Source organism: Strongylocentrotus purpuratus, unplaced genomic scaffold, assembly GCF_000002235.5.
Source record: "Strongylocentrotus purpuratus isolate Spur 01 unplaced genomic scaffold, Spur_5.0 spur5_scaffold_2, whole genome shotgun sequence".
NCBI lineage: Eukaryota > Metazoa > Echinodermata > Echinoidea > Camarodonta > Strongylocentrotidae > Strongylocentrotus > Strongylocentrotus purpuratus.
In genome coordinates, this window is record NW_022145605.1 from 6,442,595 (window position 1) to 6,468,549 (window position 25,955).

At 38.5% G+C, this 25,955-nt stretch overlaps 1 protein-coding gene across 1 annotated transcript; it reads left to right on the forward strand.

Moving 5' to 3' along the window:
• The first annotated feature begins 2,809 nt into the window (after positions 1-2,809).
• On the forward strand, positions 2,810-23,988 carry LOC764750. Its single transcript, XM_030991509.1, has 14 exons — positions 2,810-3,040; positions 4,141-4,278; positions 4,982-5,249; positions 7,313-7,443; positions 8,312-8,528; positions 9,283-9,786; positions 10,642-10,774; positions 11,317-11,478; positions 12,168-12,277; positions 13,183-13,217; positions 21,613-21,730; positions 22,161-22,389; positions 23,108-23,240; positions 23,833-23,988. The coding sequence occupies exons 2-14, from the start codon at positions 4,192-4,194 to the stop codon at positions 23,944-23,946; spliced, it is 2,241 nt and encodes a 746-aa protein (XP_030847369.1). The 5' UTR covers positions 2,810-3,040; positions 4,141-4,191; the 3' UTR covers positions 23,947-23,988.
• Positions 23,989-25,955: the final 1,967 nt, after the last annotated feature.

Here is a 25,955-nt window from a genome sequence, read left to right on the forward strand (position 1 = left end):
GGCGGTATCCTGTCTTGTTTCATCGATCGGTGGCGGTGCCGTGGTGGTGGTGCCTGGTGGTGGTGGAAGGGGGGGGGGGGGGGGGGGGGGGCGTTAATGAAGACTCGATGAACGCTGATGTTGGATGTAGAGGTCTATAGTGGATTTTGACAATTAGATTAAATTGAATATGCCGAAACCCCAAATCTTGCATTTTCTTATTAGATCTATCCCTTTAATTCTAGGCAGAATTAGTTCTTCGCTCTTCGATCACATTAATAATAATAAATTACAAAATTATTATGATAGTAAAGTTTAGCGAAAGTTAATCGTAAAAATAATAAACCAAATAACCCTTGGATAACGACCCGGCCTCCCCACTCCGGGGTCGGAATAACCGCATGCGTGTTACCAAAATGTCCGGTAAAGGGGTACTTTTCGTGCGACAAAGTCCGGCCCGAGAATCGTAAGAAAAGGGGGTGTATTTGACTTTTCACCCGGAGATTTCTTCAAAAAGGGGGTGTGTTTTCTTTTTTCTCTCATCTCTTTGGACTCCTGAGAAATTATTCCGAATTTAGGGGGGTACATTGAGCATTTTTCAGAATTTAGGGGGGTCTCCAAAGCAGGAAAAGCCCGCGAAAAGCCCGCGAAAGGGGGGTTCGGAAATGTTGGCAGTCCTCAGATAGGGGGTGTTTTCAAAAAGAGGGAACAAGCTATGCGTACCCTAAATAACACTTAGTGGGGGACCGGGGTCTGTTCTCAAAAAGGAAGAAGAAATTACCGTCAGATGAGCATACTTTGATACCCTATTTGTGACACTGGCAGGTCACGAATTGGCGTGGGGTTCCGGGCAATAAATTAAGGTCAGATGAGCATATTTTGATACTTTATTTGTGACACTGGCAGGACACAAATGGGTGTGGAGTCCAAGGGGCGTGGAGCCCACAGAAGCTCAGGGGTTTTAGGCATTTTATAACGGTAAGATGTTTTGATGCCTTATATGTGACACTGGCAGGACACTAATTGGCGTGAGGTCCAGGAGGCGGAGACCTCAGAAGCCCAGGTGTTTTAAGCATTGAATTACCGTCAGATGAGCATCCAGGTGCCCGCCTTATAGGGCCCTAGGTGAAATCCAGGGGGCAGAGCCACCGGAAGCTCAGGGGTTTTTATGCATTTATTCACGGTCAGATGAGCAAATCTTGACACCTCATTATTTTGTGAGAAAGGCAGGTTACAATATTTTCTTTCTTTCTTTAGGAATTTCCGATTTTCCAACAAACGCATAAAAAAAGATAATTTACTAAAGATGGAGGAAAAATTTAGGAAAATTATTTCATTTCAGCACATTTCAGCAACATTTGTAAATCACCGGTATCGAATTAGAAATAAACCACTTTTGAATTATATTTGGGGGCATCTGTCACCCCCAAGCCCCCTCTGGCGTACCATCAGTACGCCAGTGCCCGGCCCGCCCCCGATCTACACCTTGTTGGCGGGAATTTAAAATCGCAACTGATCCCCCCTACCTTTCTTTTTTCTCTTTTGTTCTCTTTCCCTTTCTCTCCTCTTTTCCTTTCCCTTCCCTTCCTTCTCTCTGTTTTAAGTTTGATGGGGGGTGGGGGCAAGTGCCTTTCGCCCCCCCTTTCCGATCCAGTGGCGGGAATAATCGCAACTGTTCCCCCTTCTTTTCAACCTGTTCTTTTATTCCTGTTTTTGTTCCCTTTTAGCTCTCCTCTTCCCCTTTCCTCCCCCCCCCCCCTTTTTGGGGCGGTTTAGGGGAGATGGAGGCAAGGGCAAAATTACAACTGATATCCGGCCCCTTCATATCTTTTCATATTTTTTCCTTCCCTTTATCTCATCTTTGCATTTTTTCTTTCCCTTTCCTTCCTTCTCTCTTATTTTTTGACGGTGGGGGGGGGGGGGGGGGGGGGGGTAAGTAACAGCTGGGAGGCAAGGCCCTTTCGGTCCCGGCCCCCGATCTCCTTCTTCTTCCCCCCCCCCTTTTTTTCTTCCTTCCTCTTCTTTCTTTCCCGCTTTCTCTCCTCTTTCCCTTTCCATCCTCTCTTTCTCTCTCTCTCTCTCTCTCTCTCTCTCTCTCTCCGCTGCCCCCCCCCCCCCCCCACACACAACGGGAGCACTTCCACCTCTGGCATAATGGGCAAAAGTGATCAGAGGAACACAAAAACAGAAAATCATGTAAGGCCATGTAAAATTGATTACATGTTGATCGTCCGGATTTTTTGAAAAAGAGGAGGAGGGTGTACCATGTTATTTGATATTTGATATTTCAAAATGGCCGCTCAAAATGGCCGCTCGGTACATTTTCCCCGACAGTCGAGACTATTTTTTTTCAAGATGGCCGCCGACAATTTTTTTTTTTTTTAAATCAGAAATAGAGCCATTTTAGCAGTGTTTTTCATGTTTTTTTTCTTTCAAAAAAAAAAAAATCAAAAAAAAAAAAAAAAAAAAAAAAAAAAAAAAAAAAAAATAACAAATAACAAATAACAAAAAATAGGAGGCGGCCCCCAAAAAGGAAGCGGGCGGGGACGATCAACATGAAATCAATTTTACATGGCCTAATACAGCAACATTAATTTTTTTGTAAATCATTGGTATCGAATTAGAAATAAGCCACGTTTGAACTTTATTTGGGGGTCAATTGCAACCCCCCCCCCCCCCCTCCCTCCCAAGGCCCCAATCAGTACGCAAGTGCCTCTAATAAATGGCAAGCCACAATGAATGAAATACGTGCGTTGGGCCTGGGGCGTTACTACCACCATAGACCTACCACTAATCGCCAATAACTCAAAACACAACAACAGACCTCTACCAGTAGTAGAGGTCAGTGGTTACTACTCATACGCTGCGTGCTAAGTGCAACTGACAAGCCCTCCCTACATTTATCGCCCTTTCAGTGTGTGTGTGATGATGATATGTTGCAATTTTGATTTATGAGCGCCAGCTGTGAGGAGATATTGCATTGAAGAATTTGAGAATCCTAGTTGAGAGATTTTCCTCCCTGACGTGACTGACAAGAGGAGAAGAGTATTGATTTTATTAGGTGAGTGCATAGCCTTTTTGGTAATTTAATTGTGTGAATACCTGCCACGAGTTGAAGTGAAAACTTACAAAAGAAGAAAGAAGAGTAGATGAATTTGCCTTGGAAGTTGGATGTTGATGATAATGAATGGCACTAGACTGATACGGTAACTCCTGCGCGGCCACTTGCGCGGCGTGCATGTGCACACCGAGGCCGAGTGAATGATAAATGTCGTGAAAGAGCTAGAGAGGTGCGCGGCGCGGTGCCAGGCCTGGTGTATTTCGAAAGACTACAAGTACAAGTACAATATACAATCTTTCTTGAACTGTTATTAATTCCTAAAATTTTGATTTTTTTTGTAAATGAGAAAAGTTTGCCAGCCCAGTGCTGCAGTGCACATGTGTATTATCCAGATGCGAACGTTGCATGTCCAGAAGGCCGAAGGGTCATGAGACTAGGTTGCTATAATCTGGACAGGACAGCGATTTGAAATTGAAGAAGTTTTCATAAATATTTTATGACTTATGTTAGGCAATATTATGAAGGATGAATATGCTTGATGCCTTGATGGTATAGTGCTATCAATTAACTTACTATCAATGCATATAGTTTTAGGTAAATCCAAAGGCAAAAGTGATGGCTTTATTTTTGTTGAGTGTCAAGACCACAACCTTCTTCATTACAAGTTTCTGTTCATTGTATAGGCCGCATATGCATATTTCACAGCCAAAAGTTACCACATTTAAAAACAATCCTGATTCAGTATAAATTTATTGAATTTGTGTGTATGAATAAGAATTTTAATCGGTTGATTTCCTTTTCCTTACCTGGGCCCTGTCATCTTAGTTCTTACAAGGAGTTGCGATTGATCCAAATCAATTGCAAGTTTGTAATCTCCCATCTCTTATTTCAATCACAAATAAGTTAAGATTAACATCATCTCTTTGTAAGACAGGCCCCAGAACCCCAGATGATATATTTGTGTCTGCAAATGCACACTAAGATGATATGAACATGCAGTTAGTTTTGTTACACCAAGGCACAAACTATGTCTATGCTCTATTAGTTATAAATCAATTTATTTGATTGATATGTAGGTCTACACTGTTTATTTTTTTCAGAGTTGACTCTGTTTGTCTTCTTTTGAGACTGAAATCGCTGAACCAGCCACCATGAGTAACCTGAGAGGAGTAAACTATCAATATGCCAATCAGCAGGCTAGCAAGAGCCACAGCAAGATCAACGTTTTTAATGAAAAGGTAAGAGACAGATCCGGGGTGACCAGCAAAAATAGAAAATTGAAATAAATAACAATAAGGATATGACCTAACTATAACAAAACAATAAAAAAAGGGATGGCACAATAATATTGGACTTGCATACTTAAAGAAAATCTCACCCCCAAAAGTAATTTACTTATTCCGAGAGATTTAGTATTCATGTTCAACTTCAACTGGTATGTTAATGTCACATTTTCAAGAAAATTGCTGCGCCCATGTCATGCTAAAAGGCATCAAATCATGCCAAGAATATCTGCATTTATACTTCTCTTCATTTATATATATCTCTTGTACATTTTCTTAAGGAATATTGTACATCGAAGGGCAGGAATACTTCTCATTTTTCAGAGTACCTACACTTATTCTTTGGGGTAAGGCTTCCTTTCATGTAGATGCTACTTGGGCTTCAAAAGGGGTGTGGGCATGGCCCATATGGGCTGGATGTGCCCCTTTCCCTACCCCGCGGCTTGCAGTCATTTGTGAAGCAAAATTCCCTTGTTTCCTGTACATCTTACCCAGGGGGTTAATAGTCCAATATCCAGAGGATTCGCCTATTGAGATGTTGTATTAAAAGCTAATCCCTGATTTCAGAGATTTGGTATTTACTTGATACCATACGTTTCCTCAGCTTGCAGTCATTTGTAAAGCGGTATCTCCCGTTTCCCCCCTTTCTCTTGCTCAGGATCTATTAGCCAAACAGCCAGAGGCCACTCCAGACGACGGGGATGTGCGCCCCGTCATAGCCAAGGCCGAGACCCTGGATGTGCCTAAGGAACTCATTCGTGGATTCATCTCTGGCAAGAAGAACCCTGTCATGGCATTCAACGAGTTCTGCCAGTTGCAACGCCTGACCCTGGCGTTCGAGGAGGTGGTACCAGAGGGAACTAGGGGAATGATCACTTGCAACTTTGCCATGGTGGCCAAAGTGGATGGCAAAAGGTTTCCACAAGGTAAGAAGGATTTGCAAATAGTATTCAGTATTTCTTAGTTTTTCGGCTTAGACATTAATATTTGGTAATATTCCTCGACTAAATATTTTACCCAGCCTGGCAGAGGGTCCCATATATACGGTGAATTTAGCTGTACGCAAGCAATACAATGGTTTTAATAAACAACCTAAGTTGTCAAGGAAGTTTGTAGCTGTGCTGAGGCTAAGGAAACAATGAAACTAAGGTACAGGCCTTTGACATCGTGATAAGATCTTAGTTTGGCTTGCTGGAGTACAAAACTTAAATTCATGGTGAAGCCAACTTCGTTGCTGAAATGCTATGGAATATGTTGATTTAATCTCAGTATTACGTTGAATACCTGCTCTGTGAGGTAGCCAACCAAATTAAATTTTCAAATGACAAACCTAAGCTGATTTATGTCCTTGTCATTGGTAATAGGACAGGGCAGAACAAAGAAAGAGTGCTTAAAGGGATAGTTTAACAATGTAAAATCTGAGATACACGGCCCTACGTGTTATCAGTGTCTGTGATATGGTGTAATATTGAAGCCCTAAAAAAAATTGCGCTTCAAAATGATCAAGAAGTGCCTCAAAAAAGTAAAAATCTTTGAGTGACCGGTTTTACCATACTCGTATTCCCCAATAGACTGTAGTGTTATGAAAACCGTCAGGCGAACGGTTTTCAAAATTAGTTGATTCCAATCATAAATATCTTGATAATCAGACAGGCAATCGGCTTGTAAAAGTCATGGGGTTCCTGACTGACCTAAAGGTTTATAATTATCACTGCATCATGAACTAAATCCAGAATTTTCTTTCAGAATCTGAGACAAAGTTACCGGATCCCTTTAAAGGGATCCGGTAACTTTGTCTCAAATTCTGAAATAAAATTCTGGATTAAGCTCATGATGCAATGATAATTATAAACCTTTAGGTCAGTCAGGAACCCCATGACTTTTACAAGCCGATCGCCTGTCTAATTATGAAGATATTTATGATTGGAATTACAAATTTTGAAAACCGTTCGCCTGACGGTTTTCATAACACTACAGTCAATTGGGGAAAACGAGTATGGTAAAACCGGTCACTCAAAGATTTTTTACTTTTTTGAGGCACTTCTTGATCATTTTGAAGCACAATTTTTTAAGGCTTCCATATTACACCATATCACAGACACTGATAACATGTAGGGCCGTGTATCTCCGATTTAACATTGTTAAACGATCCCTTTAAGCAGTGGATTCTCGAATAGCCATATGAAGCCGAATGTGAAGCCGTTTCTGTTTTCTATTAAAGCCAAATTCTGTATAAGATGTTGACTTAATCCCAGTATTTCATTGAGAAACCTGCTGTAGAATCCAACTTGTGCGGTACTGTCCAATTTACATTCTTGAATTACATACCTAAAATGTTTTACCTAAAACATATTCAGAACACAGCAGCGCGCCTCATCACACGTACAAGAAAACATGAACACATCACACCGATCATTCGTTCTCTACACTGGCTCCCCCTCCAACAACGTATCAAATTCAAGATTCTCATGCTGACATACAAGGCCTTTCACAAACTTGCTCCCTCATATCTCTCGGCACTCATCACTCCTAAAACTCGTACTTCATCTATGCGTCTCAGATCATCATCCACAGCACATCTTCATCTTGCCCCAGGCCCTCGCACCCACACCCGCTATGGAAATCGTGCCTTTTCTGTCTGTGCCCCCCAACTTTGGAACAATCTTCCCCATGAAATACGCGAGTCCCCAACCTTAGAGACATTCAAAAGTAAACTTAAGACTTATCTGTTTAATATGTAATGTAATGTAATCATATTTTGTTTGTTTAACTATAAAGTGTTATGTAAATATTAACTATATTATTGTATGATTGTTATTAGGAATTTGTTATTATAATTATGTATCATGTATTATATTCTTGTAATTTGTAGGTTAACATTACTTTAATTTAATTTTTTGTTAAGCACTTAGAAACTTTGTATTAAGCGCTATATAAATGTAATTTATTATATTATTATTATTTTATGTCCCTTGTCATTTGTGAAAAGGAAAGGGGAGAACAAAGAAAGATGCTAAATCAGCGGCATCTCGCATTGCGATGAGAGCCTTCCTAGGAATGGACGATGAAGATGCTGATAGACGTGATGCTAAGGGAGCAAGGGAATCGAATGCTGTTATGGTAAGAATTTGGTTTTAGTGCGTTTTCGCACCAGGTGCCTACAATGTGATTCTGTTAAAGAAAAATGCAAAGGAAATAATTATTTTAATGTGTCTCTGCTACGTCTGATTTAGAGGTTCTCCAAAATCGAGATTAATAGGTCTTTCCTTTGCAGTTTATTTAATGGAATCGACAGAATCTGATTTTAGGCGCCCGATGAAAAAGTGCATTAGCGCCAAGATTTGTCCAGATTATGTTCAGGTATGCTCTTAGCCTCATTTAGATATGGTGTGTATACTGGGTCATAAATTGCTGCGGCAAAATAATAACTATAAATTATGTATGAATGAATGACAAGTGGGGATGGAAAAAGAAGCTAAGGGCAACAAATGGCCTTATATGTTCTCACTAATCAAAGTAGTATAGGATACAGAAATAAGTAGCAAACAGTGCATCTCATTTTAGCATGTTTTTTTTTGTAAATTTGTACTTTATACTTATGTGAAATTTGAACATTTTCATTCCCTTTTTAAATTCAGATAAAGTAAAATATGAATTTAGATTATGAAATTCATGATTAAATTATGAAAATGGGAGTAATTTTCTATGCACCTTCCTGCAAGTGCAAGTCATGTAATCAGATAAATGACACATTTTTAACCAGAATGCTATATTTCTTACCTTTCCTTACCTTATGACGTCTTGTGAGAAGTATTTTTGTTACTCTTGTGCACCATGGGGCACTCTGCTTGTATCTAAAATTATTTTATGAGAAAGAAATCAATTGCAATTGTTGAAATTGTGCCACCATGGGACACTCATCTTGTTAACAAAATTATTTATGAGAGAAACAAAAATCACAATTGATGAAACTATGCCTTCGATACAGTTTGAAGATGAACCGATCGCTCCAGCCCCAAGGGTAACGTTTGGTGCCTCTGCAACGAGCAATGAGCCTCTGGTTCATGGAGGCTCCGGGGGACACTACCAGATGAACTATGAGTCGGCCAGGCTTCCATCAAAAGACATGTGGAAGATCCCAGAGAAGCAGGAAACATTCATGGAGTATCAGCTCAGGAAACAGGCACAGCCAAATCAACAAATGGGTAAATTAATTTATGTTTCTTATGTGTATGATTCAGAATGAGGAGCAACAGGATATGAAACGCTGAAATGGATGGCTCAAGACCGAGAAACTTGGAGAGACACTTGATATAAAATTTTGATTGGGTCACTGAACCTGTCATAAACTGACAGATCACTATTGATGATGATGAATTCAAATCCAACAGAACATAGGGGAGAAGTTATTTGTTTGGGAAGAGGTTATTATAGAGACAGATTCTCCGGAAATTAGTTGTCTGTTGCAGGAAAAAAAATATTTAAACACTTTTGGGGGCTACTTTTCAAGCTTGCTTGCATAAAAATAACACTCTTTAATTTGTTTTGCATTGAACTTTATGCAAGTTTTTTATGACTTTTGGGAGCTCTTTTTTGGCATTTAGGGGGCTAATTTGCCCCGAGCCCCCATGTATTTTTTCCTCTGGTTTGTTGGATTATTGTTTTGGCTGGTAATTGGAGAGGTGATGGTCCAGAGGATAGTCATCTTGATACAGGTACTTGTATGAGGTGAATGATTGTATATAATGCAAGTGTAATGATTGGATGCAACGTTGCAAGGTGATGGTTATACAGTGTAAATGCATGTTGTAGGTAGCACAGTATGGCATGACATCACCTGAGAGCCAGAAGAGTTAATGACTTCTGGCTCTCGACAATCAATAATAATGTTGGGGGAAATAGTCTTAAATTGTTTCCATGTTTATTTTTTTAATCTCTTAAATTTTGTATTCATTGCAGCTGCAAGTGGTTCAGGTGACAGTGTAAGACCAGCTTCGAGGCCTGCACCCCAGCCGCAAACCCCTTCCTCTCAACGGAACGGCTCTGCTCCTGAAACCATGAGGTTTCCACAGAGTGTCCCTATGGCAGCCAGGGCTTGGTCCACACAGCCTGGTCAGGGTCCACAGCCCCGCATGCCCAGCCAACCAGGACCTCGTCTACCACAGACCAGCGGTGTCCCTATCACACAGCAGCAGCAGATGCGGCCTTCTGCACCCACTCAACAGCAGATACGACCTTCTGCACCTACACAACAACGGGTACCACAGAGCCAAGTGCAGCAACAGCAACAGCAGCAGCAGAGTGGAGGATTTGGAAGCACTCAGTTTAGTGCAGATGGAACAAGCACAGATGCTGATGCTCTTGCTTCGATCGCAAGGAACATTCCGAGAGTGGGACCTCCGTTTCCAGGATCTGGAACTACTGCCGCTTCTCCCTCATATGCTGCATTCATCATGAAGTTAGGTATGTATCTCCTGCTTGCTCTTCCTCTTTGTCACTGTGTGGAAAAGATGTTTTACTGTTAAATCCTTCCATTTTTGTAATTTCTTACAAATACATTTGGCTTGTTATATGTCAGGGACCTATACCACTTCGGAAATAGACACCCTTAAAGGGATCCGGTAACTTTGTCTCAGATTCTGAAAGAATATTCTGGATTTAGTTCATGATGCAATGATAATTATAAACCTTTAGGTCAGTCAAGAACCCCATGACTTTTACAAGCCGATCGCCTGTCTGATTATCAAGATATTTATGATTGGAATGACTAATTTTGAAAACCGTTCGCCTGACGGTTTTCATAACACTACAGTCTATTGGGGAATACGAGTATGGTAAAACCGGTCACTCAAAGATTTTTACTTTTTTGAGGCACTTCTTGATCATTTTGAAGCGCAATTTTTTTAGGGCTTCAATATTACACCATATCACAGACACTGATAACACATAGAGCCGTGTATCTCAGATTTAACATTGTTAAACAATCCCTTTAAGGATATACCTTAATGGCATGTGCAAATTGAGCAGATATGAAGTACTGATGCTGTGTTGTCTTCATAGGAAAAATACAGCCTTCTAAAATCAAATCAAATAAAAATATAAAAACATTAAAAATCTTTTTCAAATAAAAAGCTATTGTCTAATACCAAATAACAATTCCTTTTAGTTCACTGTCGGCATTTCCAAAGTTTCATGTTTTTAAGGGCCCTCTGATAGAGAGCAACTAAGCAACTTAAAGCAAGCCACTCAATGTTTGTCTTATCCCCCATTTATCCATCCATAAGAGTCTTTGTCTTATATCTTATGTTGCTATTGCAGGGCCTTCGGATAAAGGAAAACTTGTAGCCTTGGGAACGGGGAATGGCGTGGCCTCTGGAGCAACCGTCACTCAAGATGGTAGAACAGTTCTCGACTGTCATGGAGTCGCTATCGCAAGACGAGGCCTTCAAAGGCAAGTCTCAAACACTTTTCAAGGAGGGAAAATGGAATAGATAGGAGTGGCTAGTTATGTTGCTAAGTAGAAACTATAACATTTCTCTGTTTCAATACTGTGTAGATTTACTTTCCCATCAAGCATGCTAAGAATGGATCAAATCTTTGTTGAGGTCAAAGGATGAATAATAATCTCACACACATTGTCCTTAAGTTTGTAAATATGCTAACATTTTTAATTCTATTGGGTAAAGTAAAATCATAGAGAGTTTGATATGTTGATAAGGCATTTGTTGAACAAAATGATTGATTTGATAGAACAACAATGAAGACAACATTGTCGAAATAATTATAATGAAGTATGATGTTAAAATGTTGTTTCCCTTTGCATTATATTTATTGAGAATGAGCATCCTGCTTAGCCTGAAGGCTGAAGGTACTAGCTTCGTTGAGAAACCAAAATTAAATCTTGTGAAAATAGATTAATTTATGCTTGTCATCTCTGCTTATAATTCAGATAATTTCACGTTTTTAATTGAATAGGTTTTGATTGGATTGCAGATATTTGTACCAGCAACTGAAGCCCTTTTTTGAAGGTGATTACCAGAAGACGATATTCACCAACCAACAGGGAGGCCCTCTAGTGTCCTTGAGAGAAGGTGTCACGTTCCATCTCTACCTAAACCAAGCACCTCCTGGAGATGCAGCAAACTATTTAAATGAGTGAGTAAGCCTTGCCATATTCATTCATCCATTCATTCATTCATTTGAGACACGTTTTAAAGGCCCACTGCACTACTTGTAGCTACTTGCGCCCTCTATATAACAAACAATGCCTAATCGGTGACCATTGGTCTCCCATGATGCCTTTTTCATTGTTTATTGAGAGCTGATATGATGAGATAACCACTTTTCAGTGATCTTGCAGGGAGGTCTAATCCCTCCTGGCCAAACTAGTGCAGCTGGTCTGTAAAGCCCATGTATTATTTTGGTTGCCCCTCAAAAACACGTTCCTTCGCATTATTGTGATTTAGTTGATAAGCACTTTACTAGCTTTTCTAATCTGCTGTGATTTGTTTGCTTCTCAAGTTGAATATTACACGAAAGATAATTTTAAAAGTGAGTCATTTCCCTGCCCGAGATGCAATGTCAAATATGACTGACACTCTGTATAAACCTATGGACCGTCGTTTGCATGCAATTTTAACTAGTTTCTGTGAGTTGCTTTGTGGAGAGCCATCAGCAAGTTCAGATTTTGGTGATAACCTCAATTTGCGTTCCTTTCAGTTACATCGCTTCAGAAATAGTGATGATTATATGTATCTTGTGCAAGAAGTTACCCCCCAAACCAACCCTTAGGTTAGTTTAATATGCTAACTTCAATTCTTTGAAAATGATATTTTGTGTTTCAGACCGAGCGATGATCCACCTCTGAGCGACGTTGATATGTATCTTAAGCAAGGAGGTGCTCATTATCCAACTTTCAAAGTAGATGCCGGGCATGGCACTCTATCTTCTGTCAGTAAGTAATTCACCTGTAATAATAATAATAATAGCTAGTTCTTATATAGCGCTTTTCAGGACCAAAGGCCCTCTCAAACACTTTACGGATATATATATTATTATCCCGGTCACCGGATTCAGGCTTACCTGCACACAATGAATGCACATTCTCCACTCCCTGGGGAGCATTCCAGCCAGGTGTCATTTTGACAAGCGCACACTTGCTAATCTAAGCACATTAGCTTTCGCATCCTACTTTTATACACCTGTCTTCTCGGGCTCCTTAGTACGACAATGTCTTGTAATGCCCTCCCATAGCTCATCAATACACCACTGCAAAGAGTTCATCCCTTAGAAATGAAATTACAACCAAAACAATATCAAATCAAATCAATCAAGCGTATATAACGAACATCACTATAATCTTGAATATTGCAATTAAGCCCCAGTCAGATAAGCAGTGATAAACTGTGGCTGTTATTTTAATGATGACATAAATGGTACCACAATTCTGTATCATAAGCTAAAGTGTAGGAACTTTGTTGCATGTATTTTCTTGTTCTTATTCTTGTGGCAGTTGTTATATTTTGTATGTGGTATTGAATGTTCAGTCTTCGTTTGGCTTTGAATATATGTTAATTTCATGTTCTATCGTTAACCAAAACTCCAGATAACTTCTAAAGAGAAGTTTGGGCAAAGAAGATTTTCTTCATTGTTATCTCCTTCCAATTGATAATAATTATTAAAAAACTCTTTCATTGTATATTAAGATAGCATGATGCATGTGCCTCTCTGAGATTTTCTGTTCTAAATAGTCTTGTTATAAGGATTTGCTTTCTTGTGGTGTAAGCTTTTCACTCTTGCTATGCTCTATGACAGTTTTGCCATTTTGAAAATGCACAAATTTTCTACTCTTATTCACAGATTCTCACATTGGGTTAGATGGTATAAAGACAGAGGTGAGTTATGTGTTGAAGTTGTGTTTTTTTTCTCAATTTTCTTTTGTGTATGTGCTTTTGGGGTTGTAATTGCATAATTTTAACTTTCAGCCATGCTGATATTTGTATTTACAGTTTAGAACCTTTCCACACAATAACAAATTCAGGGGAAAAAAACTTTCGGGGGGAAGGCCAACATAATGGATTGATCATAACTCTCAATTAAAGGCCAAGATCAGTTTATTGGAAGGAAACTTTATGAATACATTTTTTCTTCCATATCAATGAAAACACTGATGTGATATTGTCGGGTTTGGGATCGGTGTGTTTGTAGTTATTGCAATATTGAGAGGTACATAAATAAAGAGGTGCTGAGACTTTTTTTGAAGTGTAATTTACAACAGTATATTTTATTAACTCTAAAAAAAACATGAGTCACATAGTCCAGATTCAATATATATTCACAAGATGTAAAGCAGCCAAAGTATAGGTGCTAGCTTGGTGATGGTCTGAACTCTTCTCCTCCTCTCATGAGGGGTGTACACTCATTATATTCCCACAGTCATCTAGCTATTAAACATGTGTAATCTGTTCTGGGAAAGTTGGGAGGGAGACAGGAAGTCTTTTGTTTGGAGGTTTGGGGGTTCTTATCAGATGTATACAATTTGAGGTTTATTTGGTTTGGATTAAGTTATTAAACAAGTGTTCTGAAAGGGGGAGTCTGGTATATCACTGGGTGGGTCTTATCTGTATTTGGGCATACTAGGCGTGTCTGCACTATCTCGAGATTGCCAAATATCCAGCTATTTGAACTATCCCGATCGCAAACTATCCAGCTAATTTGCGTCTTCATTAGAACGAAGTAGCAAATTAGCTGGATAGTTGGTCGGGATAATATCCCAAGATATCTCAGTCTAGTTTGCGGTTTTCCGTGCTTACTCGAGGTCAGTGGTTGTACTAGCGCGCTGAGCGGTATAGATCGCATGTGCGAACCGGAAATCGTTGTGCATGATGGGATCGGGATATTTGACTCCGGACTTCGGTCTAATGAAGACGGTCGCAAACTATCCCGCTAGTTCGGAAATAGTGAGATATTTTGCAAACTAGACCGAGATATCTTGGGATATTATCCCGACCAACTATCCAGCTAATTTGCTACTTCGTTCTAATGAAGACGCAAATAGCTGGATAGTTTGCGATCGGGATAGTTCAAATAGCTGGATATTTGGCAATCTCGAGATAGTGAAGACGGGCCTACTGAGTGATATTGAGGGGGGTGTAGACTTGTACAACCATTACATAACAATAGATAGGTTTACATAATTTCCAGATAGTGTCTGGCTTTTGAGCAATTGAATGTTAGTTTGAGTCTTGCAACCATTTGTCTATGTTAGCTGAGCCAAGACATGCGATTAACACCCCACAACGCTCACCAGCACACTGGTATGTTTGCAGTGATTTGAATCTTTCCATGCAAACACGAATTCAAGTAGCACAACATTAGACCAAAGTTTCTGAAACCTTAGATTGTATTTTATTTGTTACGGAAGATCTAGATTTGTTTAAGGCCTACCGAACACATAACATGATAACAAATGATGTGGAATGATGAATTTCTTTTTGATCGCTTTATTCATATTCTAATAGTACTTAGATATGTAATGTCTCCTTAGAATGTGACATATTACTCCCAAAATGAATCTGGATTTAACCCGTTCAACTCGGGAACCGAGATTTCTCGGGTCCCGAGGTACGTACTCACAAACGGGAACCGAGATTTCTCGGGTCCGAGCAAGGGCTTCGTTTATTGCAGAAAAGTACATCTATTCACCTTCTAAATACAATATAAACTACCTGTATACAAACCTTGAACCTTTGGCTACATGCATCTCATTTTTTACCGACTGTAGATGCGTAATTTTTGTTTTATTACAAGTTTAGCATGAGAATGCACGAGTCCTCTTTCAGGATATTCGTATAGAACACATGCAAGTCAGTTTACGTTATTTTCATAGATTTTCGGATTCGCTGCTGCTAGCTAGCTGGGTCTACTATGCCTAGGCTAGGACTGTGTAAGCCGGACGTAATGATTTTGCAAGCAGCGAATTCCACACTCGCTCTGGATACCTTTGTACTCGGCACGCGCGGATACACCGTTCAATGCATGAGCCTTGGCCTTATATGGTCATTGACGCCTATTCATGGTAACGGGCCGATTATTGAAAAGCTAATATAGTATATTACAGTCTCGTTCGACCTAGCGCTCTCAGTTCAGTTTACTCATGCGTACGTATACAGGGTACCGGGCCGACCTATTATTGGGGAGATTAGCTAGTCTCGATATACTAGTAGTCCATCCCACTGTTTCGTTTCAAGGTTGTCGACTATTATTTACTTATCGTGCTATAAAGTGTCGGAGTTTTACTATTTAGTTCAGCTTTTTGATTTTCATGATAGTTGGTTGCACAAATTAGTTCTCAATTATTTGCTTATAACTGCTCTTTATCTATGTAAGATAGTTTCTCAAAATGTCTCGTCATCGGAGAAAGCCTATTTTTAGCGTTGAAGATGCTCGAGAAGCGATCCTTGACTCGGACTCAGAAAATGAATATGATACAAATGGACTTATCAAGCGAAGAAGAGTATTCATCGGACGTAGAAAATGAAGAATATGAAACAACGACATTCGATGATATTTCCATAAGTTATCTATAAAGCCTGTCGTCTCAAAAGTTTTGACTCCACAGCTATCTTTTACGTCATTGTATTTACATGACAATACGCTTTTCATGTTATCAACTTGACCAATTTAGCGAATCATTCATGTATGGACCTCCTCTTTTATGAAAGGCTTATCCAGGCTCCCTCAGCTGCCCCACGCTAAGGGGGAACAAAAGAATGTAAAGAAGTAACTACTCTGGAAGATTGCCGTTTTGAAAGAAGAGGATGTATAGGCGTAAATAGGTCAATTTACATTACAATACAAACAACCACTCTAACTTATACACCTTTACGAGGGCATGTAACAGTTTTAGAGCAGGTTGAAGTAAAATATCTTGATCAACCTAAAGCCGGTCTTGGCTTGAGCGGGCATATGAAATGTTCAAAAGTTATGTTCTGAAAAACGACCCCTTACTCTTCCTCTCTCTCCCTACGGAATATTACTCTTGTCTTGAGCAACTCCGGCGGTAAAGCCACGAATATGAAACTTTTCCCGGGCAAAGATGCTACCATTGTTGAAAAAAATGCAAGGCAACATAAAACAAGTTTTCTGGCAATGAAGAAAAGCGAGTGCAAGATGAAGAAAATAATTGTTATTATTATTATTACTATATTATTACAATATTGTAAGCATCATCTTCATCATCTTCATCATCATCATCATTATCATTATCATGTATGCATGTACATGCCATCTACAGAACTGATCATGAAACGAGGATTATCTAAGTTTTATTGACACGATAGGTTGAACAAGGACACAGATGGAGACGAAGACAAATAAAGTGAACTATCACGTTGTTTGCACTTCTTTCTTTATTGTTCCGTAATATAATGAATTACTATATTTTCAATATCATTTATTTTCGAATAAATAAAAGACTACCAATACTACTGCGATTAACTCCTTATTAGCCGCACCCTTTCAAAAAACAAAAAACAAACACAACAACGCGATACGGAAATAAAATACACTGAAGCACAATTCCAATTTCACGAAATTCCTGACGTATTCAGAGAGGGAAGGGGGAGGATAGAGACAGACAGACAGAGACAGACAGAGAAAGATAGATAAATAGATAGAAAGAGAGAGAGAGAGAGAGATGATTGTGATGAATTATGATTTTGTTCTAATCTCTGTCATTTATTTATCTCTTTCCATTACATACAAAACAAATAAAATATGCGTACAATGATATTTAATGATATTTGTCTCTCCGGTCACCCCCCCCCCCTAACTCTGATTTGTTTTTCTTCTTTATTTTGTCTCCTTTTTGTTTGATTATATCTTTTTGCTAAAGTATAATGTCCGACGTATAACATCAAGGATATGTTATAATAATTAATCTCAAGCAGTGGCGTAGACAGGTTCGTACACCTGGGGGGGATGACTCAGGGGCGGATCTAGCTTTTTGCTAAGGGGGGGGGTTGACCAAAATAATGACGATGCGGAGCATCGTCCACGAGCCGCGAAGCGGCGAGCCGATTTTTTTGGGGGTGTTTATTTGAACCCCGTAAGTGATGTTTTCCTGGCATCTATTAACACAATGGAGACCATAAAAAGCAGTGCATGATAACGTCTTTTTAAATCAAGTAACAGTTAAATACACAGTTATATCCAGAGTTATCATGTGTTTGGTTAAGTTACCAGATGAGTTGAATATCTTCTCACAATATTTGCACTTGAAAGGGTTTCTCTCCAGCGTGCGTTCTTTTTTCTTTCTTTTTTTTCTTTTTTCCCCTTTTTTTTTCCCTTTTTTTTTGTTTGTTTGTTTTTTGGGCCGCCCAAGGGAGGGTTTAAACCCCCTAACCCCCCCCCCCCCCGTAGATCCGCGCCTGTTTAATCTTGTGTTTATCTTGTGGTTTCCAAACCACAAGATAACCACAAAATAGATTTTCTTTTTTTTTACCGTCTGAATTGGCTTTCACCGTGTGAATGCGGCAAATAACAATAAACACAATTACAATAATGATGAGGATTATTATTATCATCATCATAATTATTATTATTATTATTATTAATATTATAATTGTTATCATTATTATTATTACTATTATTATCATCATTATGACTTATTAAGTAAGCAAATATCATTCCCCAAAACCTGGGGGGGATGATTGTACATGCCATCCCCCCACCTTGTGAGGTGGGGGGGATGCATCCCCCTCATCCCCCCCGTTGTCTACGCCCCTGATCTCAAGGAAGGGATGATGTCGGCATACATGCAAATGGCGGAATAGACAACATTATAAAGATGAAGATGGAAAACGACATAGACAGAGAGACAGACGGACAGGAGAGAGAGAGAGAGGGGGGGGGGGGGGGGGGGGAGATAGAAAGCTGGACGTAGTCTGTACTGTATTTATTACTATGATATTTTTCTCACCCACCCCCCCCCCCCCCCCCCCCCCCCCTCAAGCTCACATTTTTTCTTTCCATTTTTTTTGTTTTGTTTTGTTTATATCTTTGGGCTAAAGTGTAATATCCGACGTATAATAGTACCGTCAATATAGCATAATAAACAATTTTTGTATCAATCAGTTTGATGCAACAGGGATTTACAATCAAAAGTTTTACTTGGTATAATTGTTGTTCGGTAATGTTCTTCTCATTTCGACATTATCAGCCGCTCGTTCTCTATTTCGTTTCCTATAATAAATATAAGGTATAATGTGTACATCATCAGGGATAATTACGTTATAATAATTAATCTCAAGGAAGAGATGCTGCCGGCGTACAGGCAAATGGAGGAATAGAAAACATTATAAAAAAGATGAAGATGGAAAACGACATTGCCAGATAGACAGAAAGACAGAGAGAGAGAGAGTGAGAGAGAGGGGAAAGAGAGAGAGAGAGAGAGAACGAGGGAGAGAGAGAGAGAGAGAGAGAAAGGGGAGGGGAAAGCTAGGGGGCGGGAGAGATAGAAAGTTGGACGTAGTCCGTACTGTATTTATTTATATAATATTTGTCTCTCTGATCACCCCCCCCCCCCAGCTCCGATTTTTTTTTTACCCTTTAGTTTGCCCTTTTTTTTCTTCATCATAATATCTTTTCACTGAAGTATAATGTCCGACGTATAATAGTATTGTAAATATAGCATTTTAAACATTTTTTATATCAATAAATTTGATGCAACAGAAATTTTCATTCAAAAGTTTTACTTTGGAAATATAATTATTGTTCAGTAATATTCTTCGCATTTCGACATTATCAGCCGCTCGTTCTCTATTTCGTTTCCTATAATAAATATAAGGTATAATGTGTACATCATCAGGGATAATTACGTTATAATAATTAATCTCAAGGAAGAGATGATGTCGGCATACAAGCAAACGGAGGAATAGAAAACATTTAATAAAAAAAGATGAAGATGGAAAACGACATTGCCAGATAAACAGAGAGACATATAGAGGGAGAGAGAGAGAGAGGGGAGGAAATAGAAAGAGAAAGAGAGAACGAGCGAGAGAGAGAGAGAGAGAGAGAGAGAAAGGGGAGGGGGAAGGGGGCGAGAGAGATAGAAAGTTGGACGTAGTCCGTACTGTATTTATTTATATGATATTTGTCTCTCCGATCATCCTGTACTGTATTTATTACTATGATATTTTTCTCACCGACCCCCCCCCCCCCCCCCCTCAAGCTCACATTTTTTCTTTCCATTTTTTTGTTTTGTTTTGTTTATATCTTTGGGCTAAAGTGTAATATCCGACGTATAATAGTACCGACAACATTGCCAGATAAACAGAGAGACATATAGAGGGAGAGAGAGAGAGAGGGGAGGAAATAGAAAGCTCCGATTTTTGTCGCCTTTAGTCTGTCCTTTTTGTTATCATATAGATATCTTTTCGCTGAAGTATAATGTCCGACGTATAATAGTATAGTCAATATAGCATAATAAACAGTGTTTATATCAATTTGTTGCAACAGAGATTTTCATTCAAAAGTTTTACTTTGGAAATATAATTATTCGCATTTAGACATTATCAGCCGCTCGTTTTTCACTTCGCTCGCTATAATAAATATAAGGTATAATAAAGTGTGTACATCATCATTATTTTATAATAATCTATCTCAAAAAAGGAATGTTGCCGGCATACAAGCAAACGGCGGAACAAAATTGGCAGATAGACAGAGAAAGCGACCGAGTGAGAGATAGAGGGAGAGAGAGAGACACACATAAGCAGAGAGAAAGAGAGAGAGAAACAATCATTTCTTATAATTATCTATTTGTCTGTGACATTTTATCTTTATCACATATTCTTGTCCATTCCTTTATCGTGCATGATTGTTGTCTTTGAATGAGTGTTTCAGATAGGGTAAAGTCTGGCTTTACGTTATATGATTTTTATTTATGAGAATGTCGGAACGTGATCCCATTTAAAAATTTAAAAAACAGCAACGACAACTGCAATAACAGCAAGACCCTTCCCTCCCCCAAAACAACATAAAGCAGGGTTATACATGACTACAAAGTCAGTTCATTGTTGTTGTTGTTGTTGTTTGGTATTATCGGCGTTTCATTCTTTTTTAGAATGTTTACGCCTTTCACTTTATTTATTTTTTCTTCTATTTTTTGGTACTATTTGTAAATTCATACTCTTCTCTTTTTTTTTGGATAATATAATCTCAGATCTGTCATCCAATTATTCAATTATACCCTTACCTTACTTCCGCTCTTTAGAGTTTATAGCCATGACAACGACCCGTACCCTCAGCAACGTTCATTGTTCCTCTTACGTAACTCAGCTGTGGGAACATGCATGGGCCAAAGACAAAGACAAAGCTCTTTTCGCACATTCTATATAGGTCCCAAATACTTGCAGACATTTCTGTGTCGGTTTTATTTGTATTTATACTTTGTCAATACATATACTTACAAACTACAATTGTCAAAAATTTGGCAATATATTTATACATATTGATATTTATATGGCATAAACATGCTCAAAGCGCTTTACATTAGTAAATAAAACAAACTAATTATTTTGCTCTCCAAATGGCACATCGGTATAGTCTGTACTGTATTTATTTATTATTATTCTATTTTGTCTCTCCTTTCACTCCAATCCTCCCCCATTCTGGGTTCTTCTTTAGTTTCATTTTATCATGTCTATATCTTTTCGCTATAGTATAATGTCCGACAAAATAATATTATAACCGTCAATTTAGGCTGGTAAATTATTTCATATGAATATGATGCAACAGAGATTTACATTCAAATCCTTAATTTCTTATAAATTGTGTATTTTTCTCATAAAATTGAGTATCTAAATAAAAAGAGAAAGAAGAAGAACAAAATAAGAATGAGGCGAAGAAGAAGAAGAAAAGATAACGAAGAAGAAAACCCTACGAAAGAGCTGAAAGAACTGAGAGGCTTGGAGCACAGCAGAGAACGGCCGTGCAACGTGTTCTCGACATGACAAGACCAGATTGGCAAATGATCTGCGCATGCGCTAGGTTCCCGTTAGTCGAAGCCTCTGGCCGCTTGAACGCACACGCATTGTGGCGCGCGCTGAGCGGTCTCACGGTACGGCGTGTTCGATTTTTAATCTCGTTTGTGGGGTGGCTATCAGGCTGAATAATGCCGAGCTGAACGGGTTAAACAAGTATATATCTTGGGGTCAATTTTTTGAATGAGCATTTAATTACAATTACATAGAGATATAATCTTGTTTTCTTTCTTATTTTTATTTGAAGGGTGCAATACATTTCATGTCATCCAGTGACAAGCTACTAAGATGGAATGTGCTTGGTCTACAGGGTGCCTTACTTAGCCATTTTATACATCCAGTCTACTTGGAGTCCATTACCCTAGGTACGTTTGCACTCAAACTACAACCCCTTAAAAAAAAAAAAAAAAAATAATGATAATTATCTCCCCAATCCTAATTTACAGCTCTTCTTGACCCTTTTATCTAAAATGTGTTTTTTTCCAGCCATAAAAGCATTCCCTCTCTATAAAACCCTTGATCCTGTCGTTATTATTTTAAGAGGCATAAAATGTTAATTCAAATCATTCATATTTTCTATTATCAAGGAGATTTCATGTTCTTGATGTGGAATTTATGAAAAGTCTAAAATACTTGAATTTTTGCTTTTGAACATATTTCATTACAAGACTACAAATGGCTCTCCATAATATTTAAGTCCAACTTAAAGTTAAGTTCAACTTATGATCTTTGTGAAACACCCCCAGGACTTTCTTTCACTATATCTCACTATCTTAATATTCAATCTCTATACAGGAAGCATGTATGACCATGGTCACCTAACGAGGGCGCTGTGCTGCCGAGTGGACAACAGCATCACAGGAACGCTTCCTTCAGGCTTCTCTCTTCACCATCCTCTCATCGCTCGGGTTTCTCAACCTCTTAGAATCCAAAATGGCCTCCAGCCGGGCATCAGCGTGAACTTCTCCAACGACGACAGCATGTATGAAGTCTTGGACTGCGGGAAAGGACGTGCACATCAAGTGTAAGAATGAAAACCCACTGCATGATATACAATCCGACTGCTTTCTGATTTTTAAAGAAATTGCATTAATTGCATTATTGGAATGGATTGGGGTTCAAATCCAACCCATGCCGTTGACTGAAACCTGCTTTGTGTGTTAAGATGGCCCTCCCCTGTTTCGTAGATGCAGGCTACAATACAGTGGTAAACTCCTTGTTCCTCGGATAGGATGTTAATTGGAGCCCTGCGTAGAGGAGAGTCACCACCTTTGCCAATTAAGAACCCACTCCACTATAAGAGTAGGGGGAACCCCAGTGTATTGGTCCACCTGCACACCCCAATCAGTTTTACCGCAAGGAGAGATCTGAGGGTTACAGTGATATAGTTTGCTTTTTGCCTCCAGGCACAGGTGACACCAAATATTCAATAATAATAGTAATGAAATACGATGATGACATTAGGTCAATGTTGCTTGCAAGAGATCGTTGGCTAAGATTTTTTTCTCATTTAATCTCATACTTGTTCGTCCTTTTTGGTAAACATGATTTTCAGTAAGTGAATATTCCTTTCCATTTTGCTTGACCGATGTAACATTTCCTGTATGGTTATTAAACAATGCAGAGGAACTTTTAAATAGTGTGTTTAAATGCTGTTCCATTTCTACTATGAGTATTGGAGGTCATCTGTTATAGTACAACTACCTTGAGTTACCAGTCTCTTTTTCTCTCTTACTACATAGATCTCCATTCAAGAGTGGCACTCTAGCAGCCAGTCGGCTCTGTAAGGCAGCGTTCTTCTTCCGATTCCGCAGCACCGCTACCCTTGCCAAGAGAGATGATTTGATGTTTGCCTCCAACTTCCAAGAGGCTAAAGTAAGTTGAGCTTTTTCTCTCTCTCTCTTGTAATGTCATTAGTATTATTTAGTAGTATGCATATAAAAGGGAAATGCATTTAAGATGAGGTTTAAGCCATGGAGAATGGAAAGAGGTACCAGTAGTCAACTAATATAGAGCATCAAAGTGTCTTCCTCTTAATTACACTTTGACTTAATTTATTAAATTTATTTAATTTTATTACATATCATCAATAATTTTTAGAAGTTGATACTTCGCACTCTAGTAGTCAGTGGACAAAGTAAAGCAAAGTTTTGTCTTCTGCTTAAAAGAAATGCAAACATGAAGATATTGTAGATAAATTAAATATATACAATTTTGTGCAAGATAATCTCAAATTCAGGGAAATGTTCGATAATTATACAAAAAAATTTAACCAAATCTTAAAATTTCATATAATTCCTATCTGAAAACCACCAAAATAATTTCAGTATTTTAAGCTTTGTTTTTGGTATACCAGAAAAAGTTTCTTTTGCCCAATTTTATCACGCAAAAAAATATATTGTGAGATGCAAGTATAATTATTTGTGGATATATTTATGTTGCAACTTTCCTCTTCCTTTTTCCTCAGGATTTGTGTGCTTGTTACCAGCAAGCCAAGCGGCTTTTCAAAATGCATGTGGAGGGCAAAGGTTATGGACACTGGTTCACTGCACCCAAGGACGTCAATCACTTTGTCAAGTAGATTATTGTGAGATGCTTCACACCAACATGCTAGAGTCTGAAGAGAAAGAGAGAGAGAGAAACAGACAGTGTCTAGCATCATGCAACTTCAACTCATAATAGCTGACTTTCATTTAAGGACTGACTTGCTGGAAAGTACCAGGAGATATCATGTTCATGACAAAACTAAACGTCTTTAAAAGAAAATGTTGGGAAACTCAAGTTTAATTGATTACGCCTTTCTCTTTATGGCATAATCATCGTTATGTTTAGTATCATTAGAGTTGTGTTTATTCCTCTTTAAAATGATACCCCATTTGTTCTGATTTTCAGTCATGGAATGGGCATTACATCAAAATTGGGGCAAAGTGAAAAGTGAAAGTTACAAAATGTACTGCTCTTGTTGGGCTGTGCATTCTTCTTTCCTTGATTAATGTAGTGCACTGCATAACAATACCATTGCTTACCACTGCATTTTACAACTTTTAATTTTTGATCTGGCCCATTATTCTGATTTACTGTTCATTCCGTGACTGCAAAGTCATACAAAATATGATATCATTTTAAAGAGAAATGAACGTTCTTTCTAATGATACTAAACAAATATTATTTAATAATTATCCCATATCAAAGAGAGATGTACTGGATCGAACTTGAGTTTTCAAACTTTTTTGAGGGGTTTATATAGTTGGATGAGTTTTTGTAGTATTCTGTTGATGGGTTACGGGTTGATGGGTTGAACACAGTTTTTCAGGTGTTTTCATTTTGTAAGTGTGTAGAGTTGGAGATCATGAAGTTGATATGAGGGGAACTAGAAGCAAGAGGCTGAGTTAGTTTTTACGTGCCTTATCTAGCACTAACGTTGTCTTAAAAGTGATCAAATGCAGAAGAAAAAAATCTCAAAAGTTTAAACATTCTTTAAGAGATGCAAAGATGAAAGAGCCTGTAATTTTGTTGCTACACTACATATAGTATAAGCCTTGTTTATTGTGCAAAAGGGTTGCATGCTTACAAGGCTAAGAAAATGTACATTCCAGGGATTATAAGGAAGACTTGACTTAAAATAATAAAAAGTCTTGAATGTGAATATTTTCTGTTCAGGGCCCGCTGCACAAAACTTACCATTGATGGTAACTAGTACCATGGAAACCTTGATTTTGGTTGGCTGTTGAGCCCCGTTACCATGGTAGTTGCCATTGATGGCAAAGTTACAATCAGTGGAAAGTTTTATGCAACAGGGCCCAAAGCTAAAAGGGCATTAACGATGTGTTAGGGTATACCAGTTAACACCCTTCTGGCTCCAAACAGGAAATATATCTCAAGGTCGTTGTAGGGACAGTATTACTGTTTGACACATATGCTTTGGTACAATCAGGTACAGGAGAAAATACTAAATGTTGTTCTTTTGTGTTTGTGTTCATTGTGCATGACAAGATCCCAAGCTTGCTTTCCTTGGGGAAGGCAATTCATTGTATTTTAATTTGTTACCATTATATGAAACTTCAGGTGTGTGATCAACTATTTTTTCTATAATTATAAATCTTTGTTCATTAATTTGTACCATTAGAACACTTTGGAGAAAGAGGTATACATTTCCTTGCATTGCATTACAATGTGTTTAGAATATATTTCAATGCAACAAGAGAATATATCCCTGTTATAAACCAAAACTGAGAGACACATTACAAAGCAATTATATCAAGCTCTATATTTAACACACCTCAGTATCCTAGCAGTTTATAGCCTCATACAGTTCATGTACAATATATATTACTGCTTTCATCTATTTTTGCACCAAAGCAAAAGCAATCTTTATTTATCTTGTGATGTAGAAATACTGTGTGCTTGAGCATGTGCTCTTACATCTTGCCTTAGACAGGGGTAGCTATACACCTTTACTCCTGTCACTATTTTTGAGTGTAAGTTTTTGTGAATAAGTGCAGATGAAGATGTAGAGAGAGCAGTTAACGTTCGGGAATACTCCAACAGAGAATAAGAAAGCAATATAATATCGGAAGCTTGGCTGATCAG

Bases quoted from the DNA above. Each gene is read 5' to 3' on its own strand.
- LOC764750 (XM_030991509.1), top strand. From the start codon at position 4,192: ATGAGTAACCTGAGAGGAGTAAACTATCAATATGCCAATCAGCAGGCT. The intron at 5,250-7,312 runs GTAAGAAGGATT...ATTTGTGAAAAG, and splicing joins TGGCAAAAGGTTTCCACAAG to GAAAGGGGAGAACAAAGAAA. The intron at 21,731-22,160 runs GTACGTTTGCAC...ATCTCTATACAG, and splicing joins CTTGGAGTCCATTACCCTAG to GAAGCATGTATGACCATGGT.